Genomic DNA, 23,940 nt, shown 5'->3' on the forward strand with positions numbered 1-23,940 from the left:
AATATTTTAAATACAGATTGACTAAACCCATCGGCCTATTTTAGTTGTGTGTTTTGCTGAATAAATCATAATGTTCTACACATTCGAAAACGGGTTGTTTCAGTGTCTTCTTTGTTTATAATTGGCAAATTCGCCATACAATTTGTGTTCTATATATATAGATATATAATTATAATTATAATATATATATATATATATATATATATATATATATATATATATATATATATATATATATATATATATATATATATATATATATATATCAAAGCCCGCAAGAATTTATAAGCTTGAATATGGCACTAAAACTGTTCGGAAAAAACTTTAAAAAGCAAAATGAAATTAATAAACAATTGCTATTATAAATTTGATATTTTTTTCATAGTTTATCATGGTACAAACTGACATGCTGAAACACAAAAAAATTTTGCTCAAAGAGCGTGTAATCAAGATTCCTAAAATTGCAGAAAAAAAGTGTTCTCCATATTGCCTCCATTCATAATTTGCAATTTCAGAACTGCAGAAACATTAAAAATGTAAAGTGCCAACTTGCAGCTTTTTTACCACATGTGAGTACCTTTTGTCATTTTAATTCTGAAAAGAAGAATTCTCCCACATACAAGATTGTAGCATGTTATGTCAACTTGTGTGATGCATGCATAAGTCTGAAACTGAAATATCCATGTTTACTTGCTAAATCTTTTGTTGGCCTTTATAAACTCTGAACAAAATGGGAATTCTCATCTTGCCCAACACTCCCACTGCCTCATATTAACGTTACGTATGTGATTGATGCACAATAAAGCTACTGAATAATAATGACTGACGCAAAATTAAAATTGTCCACGTGACAACTCATTTGGTACGAGATGACCATAGCATTGGGTATGAAACTACTCATTTGGGTACGAAATGACCATATAATTGGGTACGATACGAATCATTTCATTGGGAACGAAATGACCATATCAATGGGTATTAAATGACCATATCATTGGGTACAAAATGGCGATAACGAAACGACTCATTTAGGTACGAGATGACTTTGGTACGGAACGACTTGGGTATGGAACGATCTGCTTTAGGGAACCACTGTAAAAGATTATCTTAAACAAAATTTATTTATAACTGGTCCCTTTTTATGACCACCATATTATATAGCATTTATTTTGCTGCAAAAGCAATATTAATAAAAACTACACCTAACATTTCTATTCTTTAGAGTGAAACCGACGAAATCTATTAAAATTAAAATATCAAACATGGCGCCTGACAAGTGTTACAGACGGGAAAGTATGAACATTTCAAAACCATTTTCAAAACCATATCTAAATATTAATGACTGCCCCTTGAATGAGCATTAAGTTGATTAAAAAGTAATGCAGACATAGTTATATGAGTATTTAAATGAAAGCGTATTAACAAAATACTTATAAGGTCACGTTAAAAATTAAATAGGAGTATCCCTCAATGAATCGAAATATGTGGGTCTAACCTGTAACAATATAATACATTGTGTTGCATGTTAAACCACCAGCGCCCTGATTCATTTACGGATGCTCGTCAGTGCTTTTTACAACAAGCCCTCTAGCGCCACAGCAATGTGCCGGAAACAAAAGAGGCGCATGCGCGTAAACAGGATTGCCAACATTGTGGTCACAATACGTTATGCCTATTTTTGATGCGAAAACAGCGAAGCAAAAGGTGGAAATGGAGTCAGTCGGAATAAAAACTTTGTAAAATAAAATAGGCATATTGTATTTTATTTTTATGTGTTTTGGAAATGGGGTCTTTTGTAATTGGGGTCTTTGCGGGATGATACCCCAGTTAAGAGCGAGAGATTTATTTTAAAACCACACTTTCTACACAAACACAAACACACACACACACGCATGCACGCACGCACTCACGCACGTACATGCATACATGCATACATACATACATACATTCAAATATACATACATACATGTTCTATTTGTTTAAATTATGCACAATATTCGAGCATACACGAGTGTTCAAATCATAACAATAAGAACGATTTTTAATTTGTGTGTTTCTTTGTTTGTATTTATATACCTTCATGTATGTGACCGTTCGCTTATACTGTATCATATTTATGCAACGGATTAGCAAATGGCTATCATGGCAATCTAGGTTAAACAAAATGACAATGCCTTTTCAACTAGTGTCTTTCAATCTTTCTGAAACTAAAATACATAAATGGGTTTTCTGAATTTGTCCCTCAAAATTTATTTTTATGGTTTTCGGAAATATGTGGACGGGTATGTATTTATAATTATAAATCTTGCTCAAATGTAATTATATAATGAAATTCCAATACTTGATCTTTGAGGAACACTTGAATTTCCTGATTAAAGTTTGGAATAAATAAAGATTGGACACAATTAAATTATAAGGATGATATAATAATTTTTAGGGAGTTATCGATGTGTAAATTCGAATTGTATTTATTTTGTGAGTGATTAGGTAAAATTGACACACCGATAAATACCCAACCATCGACAAATACCCAGCCATCGATAAATACCCAACCATCGATAAATACCGAACCATTCTCTCTGTAGGTGGATAGAAGAGGTTGCAGAATGGGAGACATTGAAGTATAATTCATTTTTCAAGTTGATTTATACACCGTTCAACATAAATATAAAGTTTCAGAAATTAGGACAAGTACACACCATGGTATACCGATTTTTTCGGTATTACTATGATATCAGAGTAACTACTCTCGGATAACCCGAAATCTAGATGACATATGCTTGTCGATCGTTTCCCCGAATCATCTTATTTAAAGTGGAAATTAAATGCATTAAAATACAGAGTAAGGAATAACAGATAGACTTTTCTCTATCAAGCAGATCAGTGTCTGTATGTACTTATTCGACGTTTGCCCAAATTAAGACCATACTATGGCACCCAGATATATATATATATATATATATATATATATATATATATATATATATATATATATATATATATATATATATATATATAAACTTTTACCAGTATCTGCTGCACATTAGGCCATTGCCATTATCTGTATACAAAACGAAAGCTATTGCATATGCACATTTCTAAAATATATTTTGCAACAACTGAGAACCAACCATGAATATACTCATAAATCTGGGTTGTCATACGCATAAATCGATGATAAATTCTTAAATTTTTGTGGAAGTTCAAAATGCTAGTGCACAAATAGAAAGTTACACTCATCCCATGTTTACTTCATGATTATAATATGCACTCCATTCACGATTCCATGTTCCTGCTGAAAACAATGTTGTTGATATCCCTTCTATGCTTCCACTTTATCGCACGTTACGAAGATTACAGGAACAAGAGAAGAATGATAATGATTATTTCCAGGGTTACATGTGGGATTTAGTACATTTGGGTAGTTTCCCCATAACGTTGAGAACGTGGCCCGATATGCAAAAAGGTGGAGACAGTTTGTTTATAGTTGGTACTTTTCAGTAGGATATAAAAATGTAAATACAATGAAAGCTGAATGATGGTTTGATAATGTATCCTTTATTTAATTGGGCTTTGAAATGAATATGAAAATCTAAATAATGTATTTTAACCCCTATCCAGCTTTTTAAACATGCACTGGCATTATTATAGTTAGCATCAACACCAATAATTACAATTCATTATTGAAACGTTATCCAATGAATACTGATGTTGTTGACATAAGGTATGTAATTGTTTCACGAAATAAGTATATATAAAGACAAAATCAGTCTAATGTGATTCGACGTCTTCACGTCATTAAAAGAACGTAGTGGGCAATTCAGCCCTCGGTTTTCTTTGGTTGCCATCTTTCCGTAACCAATTCAAGTGGCATCTTTGAAAACCAACTTTTAGGAAAAAAGTATGGAAAGAACCAGTGCACAAGCATTATTTTCTCCACCATCATGTCAGAGGAGATTGACAAATTCTGCACATTTTTAAAATGATTTAGTTGTTTCGGTTTCAACTGCATACCCAAGATGCAACCCGCTTCACATCAAGACAGTATTTTTCAGAATTACATTACTCTTTTCATATAAGTTATCCAGAATTGGAGCGAAAATGATAACATAATTTCCCTTGCTCACATAATAGTCTCCTCACCTTAGTAACTTAAAGGTGTCGAGAAACCATTCAAAGTTTACTCTATCATATAATAATCAATAAGATAGTTTGTACCGCTGACAAACTATACAATAATGTCCAGCATAGGTCAATACTAAATTAAAAAGTCTAAGTGTTTTAAAAAAGGATATATAAACAAATACTTAACATGGTTATAAATTTTCTTACCAACCATGAAACCTTAAAATGTGTTAAAATATAAATAGTAACTTGCTGTATAATCTATATTTAAATATTTCTTTGGTTGTCAGTATCGGGCTGAATGCAAATCAAATATCAACACACCTAAGTTATCAGACATGTCTTTAATTAAAAGCATGTATACTGGTAAATACATAATTTATCATTTTCAAGCATACACAATTGACATTTACAAAATCAAACTTTGCACGTGCAGTCTAGTCTTGAAAATATACTGAAACACACTTTATATGAAACTTTTCAATACATGCTGACCTTTGCTCCCTGCTCACTGCATCGCCCAATTTATACGCATCAGATGGATACTGTATGGGCAATCTATGTATATCGTTTGAAACCTTTCCATGAAGATTTGTAGGCAATAGTTGTTGTGGGATGCACAAACAAAGGGAATTCCTATTCAAGCATCGGGTTAAAAAAGTATTTACATAAAAAGAGTGAAAAACCATATTAAATCTACTTACATTGTGTGCTGATATATCATAAAACCATTTATTTTAAATCGACATAAACAAAACAGGATAGCATGCCATTATCCAAACATGACACAGCCTATTAAAATAAACTTGAAAGGTGAATCCTGAAATGCATATGACTACAATATTGATAATGTTATGTTTCCTGTCAAAGAATCCCGACACATCCAGAAAACAATATGTCTCCCATTGCGATTTCAGAAAATGACTGGCATCAGGAAATCTGTTTCTCCTATCTCTTTTCGTCTTTATTCGGTAGTTCATATGGTTTCAGAACATCTCCCTGCCCGTTTGTTTCATTTTAAACAGAAACACTAATTACTCCAGAGGACTCCTATTCTTAACATTTCTTTCTCCAGAAATGCAGAAGAATTCATAAAAAATGTGTACCCCGTTCTTTTAAGCTAACTATAATGTTTAACAGATATGAAAACGGGCTGCGTGTTATTATGTATCTCCTTGGCAACATCTATGATGAAACTTGGACGTCCATTTTCAAGTATATCCATGTCAACATCTGCGATAAAAATGGGCATTCGATTCTCAATTATCTCCTTGGCGGCAACCTTGATGAAAATGGGCTTGTAGTTATCATGTATCTCATCGGCAACCGCTGTGCTGAAAAATGGACTGTTGATCAGCATGTACCTCCTTGGAAACTATGGGAGTTAACATCTTTGTAAACTTGCACCATTTCTTAATCTGAAAAACACGAAATATACAAATGCTGGAGTAATAACTACACAATTCCAATAACAATTTTGTTGTGTAACGTAATGAAGGAAATTGCCTGTAATGCTGTATGTCTTCTTTCTCCTTCGTAGGAGATTGCTTTTTTCAGCTGGGTTTTCCCACGTGTACTTTCATCCGTTTAACAGTAATCGCAATGTTCACATTACTAGTGAACATTAATCACATTGTTCATATTATTTATCGACCTTAATCACAGTGTTTTTTTATTAGTCAACATTAATCACAGTGTTAATTTACTAGTCATCGTTAATCACAGTGTTCATTCACTAGTTCATCATTAATCACAATGTTCATATTATTAGTCGACCTTAATCACACTGTTCACTTACTAATTAACCTTAATCACAATAATCATTTACTAGTCAACCTAAATCAGTGTTCATTTACTAGTCCACCTTTATCACAATGTTAATTTACTAGTCAAACTTGAATAGTGTTCATTTAATAGTCAATCTTAATAACAATTTTATTTTACTATTCAACGTTAATTACAGTGTTCATTTACTAGTCAACTGCAGCTATCGGTTCAACCATTACATCTTTTGCTATGAACTGGAATTCAAAATATAAATAGCGGATATTAGAAGGAAAACAAGATTATAGTCAATGTTTCAAATTGTTCATGCTATTTTAAGGCTCATATCTAAACATATTACTGGACATATAAACCAATTTTTGTAGTATGTATCTTTAATAATACTTGCATTATCATATTTGCCTTAGGAATAAAACCACTAACCATTAACACAGACTGCCAAACCCAATCTCACAGATGTGGGTTCGGCAACAGTGATTTTCCCTTAAATGCATAATTAGTATCAAATCTCATCCACACCTCAGTTATACTAGAGCGAAAAGCATTTTATTTTGCCAGTAACTATTGTATGATTTTAGACTAGGACTGCTTGTTCCAGCATTCAAAACTTAAATTGCCACTTGGCCAACAGGATCATTGCAGCGAGAGCTGCAAGGCTATAATATCTTCTTTTGCCTTGAAGTGTTTTGATAGGAACACGAACTATATGAAAAAGTCTGCGAAGAAATTATCTCACTAGATGGCAAAGGAATGGAATTGTGTAGCTGAGATGTGGTCCTTTTAGCAAACTAAATACACCATCGAGACTATATAGAAAGTATGTTCTGAAAGATGACTGACTAGTTACGCATTTCATGTCCATCAAAACCAGTGCTCCTAAAGGTAGCTGACTATTCTTATCCATTTCACGTTCATCAATCAGTGTTCCTAAAGGTGACTGACTATTCTTATCCATTTCACGTTCATCAATCAGTGTTCCTAAAGGTGACTGACTATTCTTATCCATTTCACGTTCATCAATCAGTGTTCCTAAAGGTGACTGACTATTCTTATCCATTTCACGTTCATCAATCAGTGTTCCTAAAGGTGACTGACTATTCTTATCCATTTCACGTTCATCAATCAGTGTTCCTAAAGGTGACTGACTATTCTTATCCATTTCACGTTCATCAATCAGTGTTCCTAAAGGTGACTGACTATTCTTATCCATTTCACGTTCATCAATCAGTGTTCCTAAAGGTGACTGACTATGTATGTGCATTTCAAGACCATCAATGTCAGTGTCCTTTTTAAGACAGAGATATTTTGATGAAATAAATATCTTTATGTTTTATTCATTTTCAGTGATTGCTAAGTGCGAAAAGTAAGAGAAAGACACAACAAGCGCCATCTTATTATGACGTCATTCAGTTTTTGATATATTCGAATGACAAAAGGGTCAATACATTATAACTGAAGAATGCATCTATCGCTTTTGGATAAAGGTTTATTCAATAGCCTTCCCTAAAACAAAACAGAAAAGGCAAATAGGTTTCCTTTAGCCTACATACTATTTAATAGGTGTTCAAAAACTTATTGAAAATTATTCCTGTTTGAATGAATTAACCTTACTAATAATATCACAGATGTAAGGCACCGTTGTAAGACACGGAAAAGTAAAAGAAGTTTGGGTTGAGAAATGTTCTCCAGCCGTTGCAGAACATGGAGAAGAAAAAAAACTTTTTAAAAAATAACTTGGTGGCATTTCAGGACGAAAATTTTGCTCAATTATGAAACGGTCCTGTAGTCTGCACGGTTGCATTTTATCACATGGCACATTTAAGAAGTAGGCATATACAACAAAATAGCCAGGTGTCACTTCAAGACCAAGCAAAGCTGCAACCAGCAGTATCGCTTTTTGTTGAACTTCTCTCGCAAAACATTTTTTCATGATCCTAAAATACATTTTCTCCATCTCAATGTTTGAAGCAATAACAAATATCTTAATACCATTATGATCTTTGGGATTTTTAACCTAAAACAAATGTTCTATTGATGACAACCTGTTTCAATGTAGAGTCACGATTATCATAAATTACATATTATTCTACCACCTTGAGCTTCATAGTCCTGCAACAATGTATTGTGCTGAAACTGATTTCCTTGTTTTAGTCACAGTGACCATGTCAACTGACGTTTTCTTTTTATAAGCATAGTGTGTATACTTTACTGTAAGTCATGTACCTAAATTGGTAAAGTTCTGTGGTGTATGATTTATGCTACTCTACTTAAACTACGTGTCTTCGTTCTGTTGCAGTGAATCTAATAGTGTTACCTTTTGATTCAAAGAGCAATGCATGTCTTAATAATCCAAGTGCAATCCATGCACAAAGAATGGTTCATGTATGTACTAAACACCTAAGGTTAACGTGCAGAAACCATTTTACATTTTTCAATCGTTATGACCTTTGACGATTTAACTAGAGACAAATACTTAAATGGGCTGTTGTGTTACCTGATGTACAATATATCCACAAAGAATGGTAACTGGTGATGATTGAAAACTCAACGTTTATGCACAAAACCGTTTGCTTCCATCAGACATACTTTTCTTGACCTGTAAGCTTTTGACCCCTAAATTAACATATATCTTTCTTGCCTCATGTATAACCTATTCCATAAGATTGGCAAAAAACAGATACAGAGAACCGTAATCATTGGCCGGGACAGAATGTTCTTATTTTTGTGACAGTAACAATGACAATTTAAAACAACTTCAAACAACATTTTCCTTCCCCTCATATAAGATATACGTAATGCTTGGTAATAGGAGATGACAAAGAACTCTAGTTATTGCGTAGTCACAATTTATCTTTCCAGCCAGTGAACTTGTCCTTTTAGTTTTTCACTATTAAGACTTTAGTGATGCAAAATGTTAGGATAAGGCATGTGATAAAGAATTAATGTTATTGTGCAGAAACCACTTTTACTGTTTCAATCATGATGACCACCGACCTCTAGACTTAACTAATGAAAAAACATCAATAGGCTGTTTCTTTACTCCATGTGTACGCCATCCATCAGGCTACCTGTAGATGAAGGAGTGCTGAAGTTATTGAGAGCAAACAACTTTTCTTCTATATTATACAATTATTCTGACCGTTAACCATGTTGACCCCAAAGTCAACATGGCCCTTCCTTGCCCCAAATGTAAGATATTCTCAAAGTTTGTTAAACACATATATAGAAAACTAGAATTATTGGCCAATAAGTAGTTTTATTCTTTTTGTCACAGTGATGATAAAAATCGATAAACAATTTAAAATATATCTTTCCTTCTCCATGTGCAAGGTATCTGCTAGTTAATGTGTTGTCACAATTGTTCTCTTTTCAGCCATTGAACTGAACCTTTGAGCATTGTACCATGAAGTTGATAATGTTCTTCTTTTCACGGCATGCAAGCCACCCACAAAGTGTTGTATGAGTGCATGGTGGACAACATAGTTACTGTTTAAGCAAAACCAATGAACAGACACAGACCGCTGGATTGGCATCACATCATAATATGAACTGCCCTTCAGTATGATGGATATATATACACACTGTAGTATCACTAGTTTTAATGGGTACCGATTTTGTGGATTTCATCGTTCCCTGAACCACACATATAAAGGTCCAATGAAACATTATTCACACGTGATAAAGAAGACACCCCTCCATAGTTGGCAATGTGCTTCATTCCTGGAAATCAGAAAACTTACGTGACAAAAAAAAATTATATTTTTTTCCTGTAATTTGCTGATACAATATTGGCTTGATAATTATAAGTTTGTTTCATTTTAACCCTTTAACATTCATAATAAATTATAATGCATTTTGCAATGATTCAATGTACACATATTTATATTATTAATTGACATGTTTTGATGGAATGAAGGTAGAGTTAAATGAACATAAATTTCAAACTATTTAAACACTGGTAGTACTGAAATAAAAGATTAAACGATAAGAATATATGAAAATTAGAGTAAATATCTATTCTTAGATTCAATATTTATTCAAACCTATTTTTTATTTAAGTGAAACTGTTGTCACAACATGTAAATCCTGGTGAACACGAGAAGCAAGTACTTCACCCATGTATGCTTAGTCCTGGTGAAAAAGAGGAATGAAACTATTACTTGAGGAATAATTACTAAAGAAAGGTAGACACTAATTAAAGCTGATTTCTTATGATCACAATTCACTGATGTTCATTAAAAAAGACCCCCAATGAGTCAACTTTGGTCTCTCTCAATTATGCTGGTAAGCAAAACTATTTGTAAGGTAACAGAAAAATAAATCCACTTTCTGAAAGCCATATATAATTAGGTCTGATTTTTCTCACATTTTCACGCAATCATCAATTCGCCATTCATTATGACTAGGTTTGAAGCTGTCCATTCATAAATACACTGATTAACATGTTCTTTTGTAGTCTTTAATTTTGATAAAATATTGCTACTAAAGTTAGTTGGTACTTGAGATAGGCTCAAACAAAGGAGTGATTCCACTGTATTTCAATTTAGGTCCCATCTTCACACTTTACTTGACCCTAAAGAATTAATTTGCTGTCAATGCATGCACGTTTCATTGAGCAAGTGACAGCTGGACATCTGTTTGTTCCACATGTGAAATAATAATTATCCACACCAATAATAAATTAAAGTGAATTAAACTTCTCAGGCCACTGCTTTAATGCCATGTTCATCAGAAATAGAAAGTACAACTTGATGGACATTTATTTAATGCCATGTCCATTATAAATATATAGTACAACTTGATGGACAGTGCCGTAATGCCATGTTCACCAGAAATAGATAGAAAAACTTAATGGACAGTGTTTTAAGGAATAGGTGGTACACATGAACTTTCATAACTGATTGATTCGGTGTTGTTGGCTGCAGTGGCTCCCTTTGTTGCAGAGTCAAAATGACTTATATTGATATATTGATAGGTGCTTGATTGTTACTCATATAGGTGGTAGTCAGCAGTTACGTAACTACCTTTGTAGCAGGTACAGCCGTGCTGTGGGACCTGGATGTCTTGAGCGCCCAGCCCAGCTAGGAAAAAAGTGACAGCAAGGGGGGGGGGGGGCAGTGCATAAAGCTTGCTGTGAAGCACATTTTGTTTTAACTACCGGAACGACCACAATTTGTTGTTGACATCGCTTAGTTCTTTTGTATTGTTCATTTGAGGTATTTGTACATGTAATCCACAAAATTAAATACCTATAATACTGCAAACATTAGCATGCAAACACATGGGTTTAAGTGTTAACACAAAATCTTTTTCTTTTGCATAACCATGATAGTTGTGACTTACAAAAATAAATGATACTACAGTTTACTTGTCTATATATTTAACTAGATGTAGTAATTTCATGGTACATCAATTTTCAATACAGAAAGTACCTTGTAAATGAAACATCTCCTTCAGCTCCAAAACAAGGTCATTCCTATGTACTTCCTCGATAGCATTTAAAAGCTGCAGAACGTTCTCACGATCTTTCTTAATGCTTCGGTTAAGCCATGTTGACAGAGCCCTGCGAATCTGATCTAACGTATTTCCTGGCATGTCCATCTGAATCCTGTCAATCTCTGCCTGAGACAGGTCAAGGTTAAGTGCCACGAATTTCCACTCTGCTCCAAGTCTACTTGCAACATGAAGTAAGCCCTGATCTGACAGCAAATGACCTTGGTGTAATAAAATGATTTGCTTCAATTAAAACATCAACATTATATAATATACGTTGTACATGTATGACTCGATGTATACTTATTATATAGAAGACCGTGAAATGATACACATGTGCAGCGTATCAATATGATCTATGATACACAGACAGCTTAACATAAGATACCTTATTGAAGCATATATCAACATAATGATATTTTCAGCATTCGAAGGTCAGGTGGTGTCGTTTTATGTGTGGGCATATTGATTATTTTGCAACTATGCAAATTACAGACAGACATACTACTTATTCATTCTCATCCGTGACAATATACTGATAGATTTCCAAACAGATTGTCAAAGGGGTGTCAATATTTTAATTCAACCATTAAGACCATTTATGGCAGATCCACTTGATCATATGCAGGATGCATTTTAGTCACCACGCTAATTGTTCTGTATTGCAAGAATGATTTAAAAGCATCTTATTTCAATGTCTTCACCTAAATTGGGAAGCCGTTATAATATATTCGAAACAGAAGAAACATTGCAATTTGGTTCGTGCAAGGAAATTCTCCAACAAGTCCAGATGTGGTAGCAGAAACGACTAACAACCGCATCCATCATGTTTTACTTACGGCACACACAAGAAAACTAACTGTCATGGCAACAAGGAAGCTAGAGAAAAACAAAACTATTATCAATCATTCAACATGAATAAGCAAGTGACTATATTTCATTAGGTCTGGTAGTGAAAACACATTGTTGATATGATCCACAAGTCGTAAAGACCATATATAGTAACGATAACAAGAAGTTTAAGTTTGCCAAAATGTTTGGTTTGGTGTCAAGTTGCCGCCACCAGTTTCATTTAATATCATTCAGCAGTCATATGAAAGTGTTAATTGAAAACAAAGATGTTGATTAATATGGTAGTGATAGCAAAGTTTCCAAGCTGGTTGCCATGGCAGCCAGGTTTTGATGTATAAGTCATGGTAAGCTTCTCATTGTTTGGCCATCTATTTAGCATAAGATATTTAAAATGGCAAACATGGTGGCCATATTGGATACCTGAAAATTATAAATTTAATTCTAGGCCAATAGTAATCAAGGATGAAACTGCAGTCCAGGTTTCAAGACTTTCAATCGTGCAGTTTATAGTGAATAGAGATAGCAGATAACCATTAGCAATTGTAGATCCATCACGTAGGCTATTGTGGTCAAATAGGTGTAGGTGGTTCTGACTTCAATTTGGCACACGTAACAGTAGACCAGCTCAAGAAACATGGTGACTTAAGTCTTTAAGAAAAGACCCATGTAAAGCCACCTTCCTAACTTGCTACATTCCCAGTGTACTAGAAACGTTATTTCTAAGGATTCAATGCAAAACTATTATGTATATTTTCCTGCTCATTAATGAAGTCATCCAACACCTGCAGATGAAACTCAGTTTTTCTTTACATGAATTATGATTGTTGTCATTGTTTTTCTTAAGGTCATGGTTTTATTTGCTCTGTTTAATTAAGTCACTTTACTCCTGTTAATCAAATTCAGAAGTGTATTTGAGGTATATTTCATTAAATAAAAGCTAATGGCACAAAATACAAATTTCAAATAAACTCCAAGTCATGGCATAGAGTATATGAAATAACGTAAAATTAGGCACAATCAAATTTATTCATTACTAACCAGACCCAAAGATAAAACTCAAAAACCATGTTTCATGACTTTATTTGTAAAGTCCCATGGTGTTATGGTGGCACCATTTTCATTTCAGACCACTAAGATGTATTCTTATGAAAACTCTTATAATGACATGACTTTTCATTCAAGCAGAATAGCTTTAAAAATGTTTTTCAAGGTGTCTGTTAGAGTGACTATTGCGCATCATATTGACACGAAGTTTTATTTGGACAAAGAAAACTGGTCCGTTAGTGAAAACACTATGTTTAAGTATTCATTCATTCGGAAGAAATAGCAATACCATTATCAATCATGCATATCGTTTCTGGTTTGGATGAGCTAAGCCTACTTTAAAGTGTTTTTCCATATGCTTTCGGGCAATGAAAGTACAGTCTCTTGCCATGTGTCTTTGTGAAAGGAAAGTAGAGTGTCTTCCCTATTATCTTCGGGCAATGAAAGTTCGGTGTCTTGCCCAGTGTCTTTAAGCAGTGTTAATTAAGTCACTTGCCTAAGTAAACAAAAGGGCAACTTACACAGCCTGGGCCAAAAATGATGTCTAATAATCGTGAAATGGAATAGTGTGTGTGTGTGTGTGTGTGTGTGTGTGTGTGTGTGTGTGCATAGCTCTAAGAGTATTCGCCAGAAATTCACTTAGAATAAAGCTTAGTTTGTTATATGACTGTCTCTCATGCAAATCTGACTAACACGCTATATCGGTATTTTAGAAAATTAGTATTTTTCGAAATTGCGAGAAGAATTCAGAGCTAAATGAGTGGAAAAATATCATCAGTGATTATTGAATGAATAGTGGTTAGAGATCCGCAGTGAGGTTTGAAAGAAGAGTGGCTATATTTCCAGATTGATTACTACAATACAAATTGCCAGAGATCGGCTGTGATCATTGAATGAAGAGTGACTAGAGAAAGCAATAATTACTGAGGGAATGGCCATAAATCAGCCGCGATTATTTAATGAAGAGTAGCCAGGGATCAGCATTGATTATTAGAAGAAAAGTGACCATATCTCCTGAGTGGTTAGTGCCAGAATAGTTGCCGGAGATCAGCAGTAATTACTGAATAGAGAGAGGTAGAGATCAAAATTTATTACTAAGAATGAAACGAGTTCAACAGTAATTGTTGAATAAAGAGTGGTCACAAATTAGTAATAATTACTGAAAGGAATGTTGCAAGTGAAAGCAATGATTACTGAACAAGTGGCCAGATATCAGCTGTGATTACTGAATGAAGATCGGTAAGATAAAGCTATGATTACTTAAAGTGTAGCCAGATGTCAACGGTGATTACAGAAAGTTAATGGCAAGAGATCCGAACTGACTACTATGATCTGAAGCTAAGAACGGTATATAGAGAGTCGGAATAATACAACTATTATATTACGTTCTATAAACCATATCTTATTTTGAAATTTTCAATAAGATGGACCAGTAAAACTCCCGAAATGTGACTAAACGTAACGTTTAAAACCGTCTTGCCTTTGGTTCAGCTTATATATAAGCTCAGATAATAATAATAATAATAATAATAATAATAATCATCGTCAGCAAGCATTCATCAATTTGTTTGTCAATTACAATATTTTATTCAGAGCAAACAGGAAATGTTTAATAAAAAGTCTGAGTAAGATGGAAAGAACGAGTGCAGCTTTTTTACATATACAACGAGCACCAACCTTTGTCATTATCATGCCCACTGAATGCATTTAAACAGGATTAGGCTATTCATCAATGATAACACAGGTATCTATTCAACCTTCTTTATCACATGGATATGTTTGTAGAATTTGCCGTGTCAGACATGCTTTGCGAATGAATATAAACTATCTTGATTGGATTCTGGAAGTTCTTTTATAGCTAATGCTTTGTTGCTACATTGTGAACAAAACTGTGTAACCTCTATCAAGGCCATTTGCCAAGAAACTGGTTCCCTTCTTCAAACAGATGGTTTTCTAAATTAGTAGCAATCTCAACTATGTACGCACTAATATTGCTAGATCTACTTTTTAGCATGGCTCTTACGTGCTATCAAAACTTCTAAAAGCTATTCATGATATAGGCATATATTTCAGGTTGGATCAAAACAGAAACTAAAATCTAACCTTCAGAGTGGTAGCAAAATTCATCCGGTTGGTTGCACAATTATCTCATTATTATATATGTATCTCCCTTAGCATACATGTATCTTCTATCCATAATATTAATGACCAACGCTCATATTTGTAAATTTCACTGCTGGCAAGATTGATGTTGCAGATCAAGATCTGATCATGGTAAAAACTCATTGGAAAATATTATGAATGATGAAATTATGTATACTTACAAACATCGTCTTCACCAGATTGTTCCTGAAATCATAACAAAACCACATTTCATATTGTGTGGGATACAGATGACAGTCAGTGTATATCAAACTGTAACACTAACTACACGGACAAATTAGTCTTTAACTTACCCATGTAAAGATATTTATACATTTATGTAATTATTAGGATCACACAAAGTTTCTTTTTTCATCTTAGTAAAATGAAATTACACAAGAGGTTAACATGTTGATAGGAGTTTTATAACAAATAATCCACTGCTTCTGAGCTAGAACATTTGTTATAATTTGGAACTCAGTTAAGATATATGTGCATACAGTTACATTAAAAATCTGCTTGCGCTCAGACACGTTAATAGTGCAAGAGTTTAAGAAAATACAAACGAGCAATGTAACACATTTCTAGTACTCACATGATCTTTGAACCAAAATTTCAACAGCTTATTGGACTCAATCATGTTGTCATGGAAATCACAACATACTTCTGCATTTTCTTCAAGAACGGATACAGGAATCAGGCTGTTGACACTGACACCATTGTATTCAGGACATTGTATAAACAACTCATACCTCAGGTTCTGGCTCAGGTATCCAATAATCTTGGAAAGCATGGCAGTGATGAACTCTCTTGCCCCAATGCACAGCTCTGAGTATGGGGTCTTTTCCTTGATCCCCATTCTGGTTACTCTCACAAATATGACGTATTCCCTAAAGTATAGAATTAATTTGTGACACTTGTCCAGCTGAAAGACACAACAGCCACAGAAAATCTGATTCTCTTGCATCTCCTCTTTCTTCTTTGTGGCTAGTGGCCAGTGAGCAACACAGGCAGCAAGAAGTCTATGAAAGATTGGAGACGGCAAGAACTTCTCCGTAAAAACGTAGCACAATACTGATGAGCTCTCCACCTGAGGATTTGGTTTGGGGCATATAACATCTTGTGGTGTTTCCTGACGAAGCATGCATGGTGCAAGGAAGTAATTATCCTCCTAAAAAGCAATCGATTTTTTTCTACTAGAGATATTTCAAATGAATATAATATATCCATTTTCTGCTATAAAGACCAATATGACGAAATATGCATGGGCAAAAAACAAACTGCTTACCATAACAGATGTGAAAATACTGCAACATCACACTAACTGAAACAAGATACTTGTTATTGTTGGTGTCCTTTTAACTCCTTTTCAACAAACGGTATGATGCACGGATAGCCTATTGAACTGGTGCAGGAATAATCCAGGACAATCCCGGTAGGACCATCGACCCATGGGAAGCTACTTCACTGATATGTTATAATTTCGATTATTAGTATATTCAACAAACACGTGATGGTAAAGGCCTATATATCAAGTTTGATCAAACTATTATCGAACTCCAAGTGCTAAGGCAGGTTGGAACAAATCTCTGTATCAAATCCAATATCACCTAATACAGATCTGTACTGATCTCTCTCATAACTAATCTCAACTAATATCTTGCAGTTTTAACAAATCTGAATAGAATTGGGTCAGAAATACAATCTCTTTGGTGATACGTTTATTGTCAATCGTGTGTAAAATATCTCATTTATCTCTATCGGTCTTGATCATTATAAATGTACAATATGTACCATATGACATAACCTATCTACCAGACTTGAAAATAATATTATCAGAAACCGAATAACTGAAGTACTGATGGGATTAATCAAACAGATGCAATATCACCTCTATCATATACATGTGCATGGATTTTTCCCAAAATTATACTCATATAAGATCTTAATCGTTTACACTAAATATATAACTTTAATAACTATAAGAACAGAAAAAGTACATAGTGTCGTAGCATGCTTATATAGACCCTATATTTGATATATGATCGAACTTATATGTACAATCATCTCATTATTTTGCATCGATCACGCTTGATACCGATCCTAGATCTTGATGTTATAAACATTTATATATTAAAGATGATCCTTAATGTATAACGTGTATAGTGATATATTGTAAGAAAAAGTATATATATATATATATATATATATATATATATATATATATATATATATATATATATATATATATATATATATATATATATATATATATATAGCGAGTGGGAAAGAATAGAATAGGATAGAACATAATGTAATAACTCGGCATTTCATATATGAAATAATAGACTACACGATATATGTATGATTGACAGTTTGAACTGTTGAAATGTGACCTTGACCTTCATACCAGGAATGCCAAGTTGGAATATAGTATATCTTCCGAAGACATATAGAGAAAATTTGCATACAACTAGCTGATAACAGTTAGATTTCATCGAACAGGTGAACATACTTACGTTGTTAACACACAAGATGAGATACGTATGTTATTCACTCATTACAAAAAGTTGTTTTATTTTATATTCAAATTTACCGGCTAGCAAGATTTAGTATTTACGAGATTAAAGTGGCTTATTTTTGCTCTGTTTAGCTTCTGGTTTGTTTTCTTTGGTTATTAGCACATAAACTGTAAAGAGTAACCTAATTCTCCATCCCTATTCAAAGTAAAATAACACATTAACAAAAACTGTCACTGTCTCTTGAGTTTGAACTCATGTCGTCTTAAATTGGAATTGGTTGTGTGTGCCGCTCAACTACATAAGCGTGTATGAATAACAAGCTAAGTACATGGTTATAATGGTATCGGTGTCTACAGACGGTCATTTCACTGTTTTCAGTCACCTAGCTTGTTTCTCTCTGAAAGTCAACTAATTTGCGGTCTAGCTTCATATATATATATATATATATATATATATATATATATATATATATATATATATATATATATATATATATATGTTAAATAATTCTAAACTGTTGCACTAGGCTGAAAACTTAAAATATTGAGCACTGACCAAGTCAAGAATACTAAATTGATATTTGATCTTCTAAGTATTATGTATAAGTATACAATATCACATTATTTTATTCCTAATGTCTCTCAAGTTACCAACTCAAAACAGCAGTGTGATGGAAAGTTAAAATAGTGGTACATTACCTTTCCTATGATGACATAAAGCCTATTGGAGAATGCAGTTTCGGACGATACCTTATTCGTAAACAATGTTTTATACCTTAATCTTTATGATACACGCTATTTTTGCATGCAGATTCTGATCATGCCATATATTCCTTAATATTGATGATAGGACCTATTTTGGCATGCTTATGCTAATGGTGATTTATTAATATGCGAAGTCTCATCCTTTAATGTTGAAAAACTTTATGGTACTGAGTGGACGGGAACTGTTGGTTATTTAAAGCATTTAACCATTTGAAGAAAGGATATTCCACTCACCTATTAATTATAACAAAGTATTCAATTAAATTTCATATCTATGTCAGAAACAAAATGTATAGTTATAATGCAGAAATCACATATGACGGAGGGACAGAAGACAATATGGATACCATGCTTGAGTGACAGATTGAAACATCGATATCATGATGGACCTCCAGACGGACAAATCGAAACATGGATATGATGATGGAGGGACATATGGAAACATTGATACCATGATATAGGAACAATTGAATACCATAACTGAAAGACATTAAAACGTGGATACCGTGACAGAAGGATATATAGAAATATAAAACCTATGGCATAAACGGTTCTTGGAAAAGGTAGGTGATACTACTTAATAACTGCAAAGAAACGTCTGTGTAGTGTAGGGACATAACCCAATTACATATGAACTGAAAAGACCACCACTGAATGCAACTTGGCTCTTCTTGATAAGACATGCTCACATACCAAATTTAGTTTCACTGCCAAATGTCTTCAAGTTTTTCTTTTGTCTAAAATAAATTGTATGCTGTATGGACTGACAGGATGTACGATGGTCTTTCATTCCGTATAAGGGATCCTATGAGAAAACAGTAACAGTCCTTCAAAACTATATTCCTATTGTTTTGCCAAAATGCATTGTATGATATATGGATTGACACGACATAGTGATATAATGAAAGAACAGTCACTAATAATCAACAGTAAATGCCTATTTAACATAATATAGTAAGGACAAACCACATACAATACTAACACTTCAGGATTTATATAAACAAACCTTGACCTCCTGTCCATCCTGATTGAATAACCTTGGTTTGGCGATGATATTTAACTTCTCCATTAGAAGCAAGAGATGGTCCTTGTTGTCATAGAATTCCTTGTGGTTTTTCTCTGTCCAGATGGCATCTATAGATACAGAGCAAGACTTCAGAAAAATAAAGACCTTATTATGTAGGCAGTAATATAAATGTCATGTATGCACACAAATCTTTAACGCCATCATTCATATAAAGGTCTCTTGGTTATGCCCATTTTTGTGTACATACTTCTGATTGTTCATGGTATGAGAGTAGAAAGAGTTACATTTAATGATATACAAACCAACATTTTAGTCTGCCAGTTAACGTTTTTGAAGTTCCACCATATACTCATCTTCGTGCTGGCCTCGAATGTAGGTAAGAATGTCTAGATCGAGATCGTTTCTTGTAAAATAAAGTAAGTTAATCATAATTTGAAAGTCAAACATTATGGTGTTACAAAATTAGATGATCGATATTTCACTGCAGAAAAATGTGCTATATTTATACTATTTGTTGTTCAAATTGTAATCTAAACACTGGACCCAATGTGGGATGATTATGCTTGCTCTAGAGCTAACAGCCTTTGAAAGACAGTGTGACAATATTACATATCTCGTTGATTAAAGAAGCAATGTTAACTAGATACACTACTTATGTTATATACAGAGAACTTTTGAATGCAACGCCAACACTTGGACAAGATTTTCATTAGTGACCAACACAAATAAAATACATATGAAACAAACTGGAGAACACACATTACATTAATTTCGAACAAAAAACAACGTCAATTCTGAATGTCCTAGCATTATTCACAGTCTTACAAAGGATTACAAATAGTTAGCATATAAGCATATGATAGTAAATAATTAAAACTTGATACATATTTACTGCAACATTTTTGGAAGCATTGTATATGGTCCCAAGTAGCTTTAACGTACCATTAGCAAAACTACGGTGGTATACTATTACAAATGTGCAGGTCTAATTGTAAACAACATCGTGAGGTGTCCTTCGAAGCTTCCTTCCGTAATAGCTTTACAATAAAGCAAAACCTCTAAACAATGAATGCTGATGACACTTATTATATATGGTCTATTACAATGATAATATAAGCTTAACTTCCCAGATAGAGCGGTGTAGAATTTGGTCGGTATAGCGGTAGCAAGCTTAGTCAGCCATATACAGGATTACCCAATCGATGAAAGAAGACTGTTTCATAGTTTTGATAAAATTAGGGTAAGAAAACAGGTTTAAAAACTGTTGACAATATGTACAAATCAAATATAAAATTACTTCATTAATATAATATAGTATTAAGTAATTTCATATATTGGGATTAAAATATGGAGACTGATGATAAAAGCCCATAATCCAAAGTTAGTGACATAAATAAATAAATATTTACTCATCAGACTTTATAAGACAAAGGATTAAATCCCAACTGGGCCTGAATATCTTCCTGAAATATGGACTTCTGAATGGTATGAAGCAAGTGTACATGGATCGAACGCACGTGCCCCACGCAAGGATATACCAGAAGATCAAATGACATATTGAAATGATCTATCAGAAGTCTTATAGGCACTGTTTACCATCTTAATCGGAAGTGAAAAATATTTGACTAATACAGATTCAACACCTCTGTTGTTATGTTCATATTGCTTAATTTGCTCCATGAGTTATTTTCCGTCCAGTTTGTTTCACCTACTAAGCATAGGGTATTGAATATTCGTTTTCACCTCAAACGGTAATCTTCCTTCTAATTCAAAAAATGAGTCAAACCAACTAAAGCGAATATTTCAATTTATATTGGCCGATTACACATTTAGGAGAACAGAGTTTATATAATTTGTATGTATGGACGGATTCATCTTTCATCTTAAACTTCCAATTATTATAAACAAAATTTACCTCTGAAACACAAAACTAACGACTAGCAGTCTGCTTTTAATTAATATTTGTGTAAAACATAACAAAATACAGAACTCCTCATGACACGCATGCTATTCCAATCGCGAACGCCGTGCTTTATTAATGATTCTCTTATTATAAAAGACCATATATTTTCTGCAGTTTCATTGTTATGCTTGTTTATTGTTTTGCCCCTCTGCATCCCTTCCTTGCTGCTTTTCATCTCCATGTCATTAAATGAAAATGTTTTGAATGACTGACAATCATACCATTCTGACAATTACAGGTAACATCCAATGATGATATCACTAGATGAATAAATACGTACAATCCAGGAGACATCCAATTATGACATCCCTTGATGAATCCCTGCCTAACATCAAGAAACTTACAGGTGACCCCCAAGATGACATCACTAGAAGAAATCCATGCCTAACATCCGTACAATTACAGGCGATAACACTATCTGAATTCACGCCTTCCATTCAGTGAATAGCACACACAAATGATATATCTAGATGACTAAATGCCTACCATTCAGAGAATTGCGCCCACTAATTATATCTCTAGATTAATGCATGCATACGAAACAGCCAATTACATGTGATACCTCTAGATGATTTCATGCCTACCATACAGCCAGCTATCAGTTTTATCACTAGACGCCAAACACAAATGATATCTCGTTATCCTGAAAAAATGCCATATGACATATGATTGGAATGTTACATTTAGACTAATATGTATTAATCAGAAATGTATGATGCCCCTATATTATTTATATTGTTTCGTTAATATATAGTATATCTTTCGGCAAATACTAGCTACAGCGAAAAACACTTTTGCATAATGATGATAACAATATGGAAATAGAATATTATTAATTTTTCAATGTTTGTTTTCTTTCAAGCGTTTTATAAATTATCATTAGGGACGCTTTAGCCCATTTTAAACAATATTTGTTGTGATAATTGACAACACAACATTTTGCTTTCCTCATATCAAATAATTTAAGTAAATGTTTTATTCTATAGTTTTGTATGTAATGCGTTTTTCCTAACATGATATAAGAAGAGTAAGCTATTTTAGCTTTTATATTGCCTTTATCGTCAAACCTTCTCTGTCGGGTGTAGGTTACCCGATAATTCAAAGGTAACGTAAATCAACACACAAGCAGCAGCCCATTCCTGAACAGCTAACACTCACTCTGGGGAAGCAGACTTGTGGCAAGTATAGCATTAGTCAAATTCGAAAGTTTCATTTGAAATGTAGTACACATTTAAATTTTGGTTTGTCTAGTATTTCTTGATCAGTACCTTCTTTTATTCTCAGAGAAAGATATTGGCCTAGTTGCTGACATGATCTCAAAACAAGCGCGAGGCTGCAAGAAATATGGTGCACAAATCATCGATTGGCAAGAAGACAAGGCCGTCGATGGTCGGTTACTTTGTAAGAGCTTTCCATGCTGTTTTATAAAAAAAATATATTTTCCTTACATCAAAGTATTTCAGTTCAAAGTTGTATCATGTGTTGTCTCTATTGAATTCATATTTATATCATGATAAAAAAATGCGTGCTATATTATCCAAGCTTCCGCACTGCCTTTGTCGTTAGTTTCTGGTCAATAAATATGTATTTATTTCCTGATCAAACATGCAATAACGTTAAAAATGCAACTGCTATCAATGGGTGAATACATATTCTTGACAAAGGCCAGAATGACGTATACAGTCTCTGCAAAGTCTGACCCCTTTACCTTAGTACCAGTTTTTAGCAAAGAGAATTTACTGGTACACTAAAGCTAACATCAATATAAGTTACCCAAGCTAAACATGGAACTACACAAACTAACTGTATATGTTATGGTGTTATTATTTAGGACCACATTCGACGGTTCAAACTATTATTCTTCCTCACTAGTTATATTATATGAAAGGAGCCATAAGAAAACAATCACCTAGGTGGCCTTATTAAAATACAGCGTACACTATCCTCCTCCTATTTTAAATGTTCATTTCTGCATCAAAGTAGTATTAAGCAAATAGTTGTTAATGTATTGTGCACTAGTTTGAATGAGTATATGTAAGTGTCTGTATATGTGTGAACATGTTATCTGATTATTATGAATTTGTATTATAACAAAGAGTATATTTGCTTGAAACGAGATAATAGCACAAAAGCCTCATCGAGGGGATAAACATACTTAAGTTTACCACATACGTGCAAATTTATTTTTTGTGCTCAAAACTATAATTTAAACAACTAAAAAAT

The 23,940-nt window shown here is 33.5% G+C and overlaps 1 protein-coding gene across 2 annotated transcripts in view; it reads right to left on the reverse strand.

Moving 5' to 3' along the window:
- Positions 1-3,536: 3,536 nt before the first annotated feature.
- The window catches only part of LOC149789554 (uncharacterized), a 99,991-nt gene continuing 79,587 nt past the window's right edge, over positions 3,537-23,940 (reverse strand). For both annotated transcript variants that reach the window (XM_089971576.1, XM_089971577.1), the window contains 5 exons: positions 19,734-19,861; positions 16,037-16,612; positions 15,624-15,648; positions 11,343-11,624; positions 3,537-5,543 (listed from right to left, as the gene is read on the reverse strand). In XM_089971576.1, coding sequence (XP_089827702.1) covers positions 5,539-5,543; positions 11,343-11,624; positions 15,624-15,648; positions 16,037-16,612; positions 19,734-19,861 — 1,016 coding nt within the window. In that variant the 3' untranslated portion in view covers positions 3,537-5,538. The remainder of the gene's footprint in view (positions 5,544-11,342; positions 11,625-15,623; positions 15,649-16,036; positions 16,613-19,733; positions 19,862-23,940) is intronic.

The sequence above is a fragment of the Sinohyriopsis cumingii genome, chromosome 10, assembly GCF_028554795.1.
Source record: "Sinohyriopsis cumingii isolate HCF-2022 chromosome 10, ASM2855479v2, whole genome shotgun sequence".
NCBI lineage: Eukaryota > Metazoa > Mollusca > Bivalvia > Unionida > Unionidae > Sinohyriopsis > Sinohyriopsis cumingii.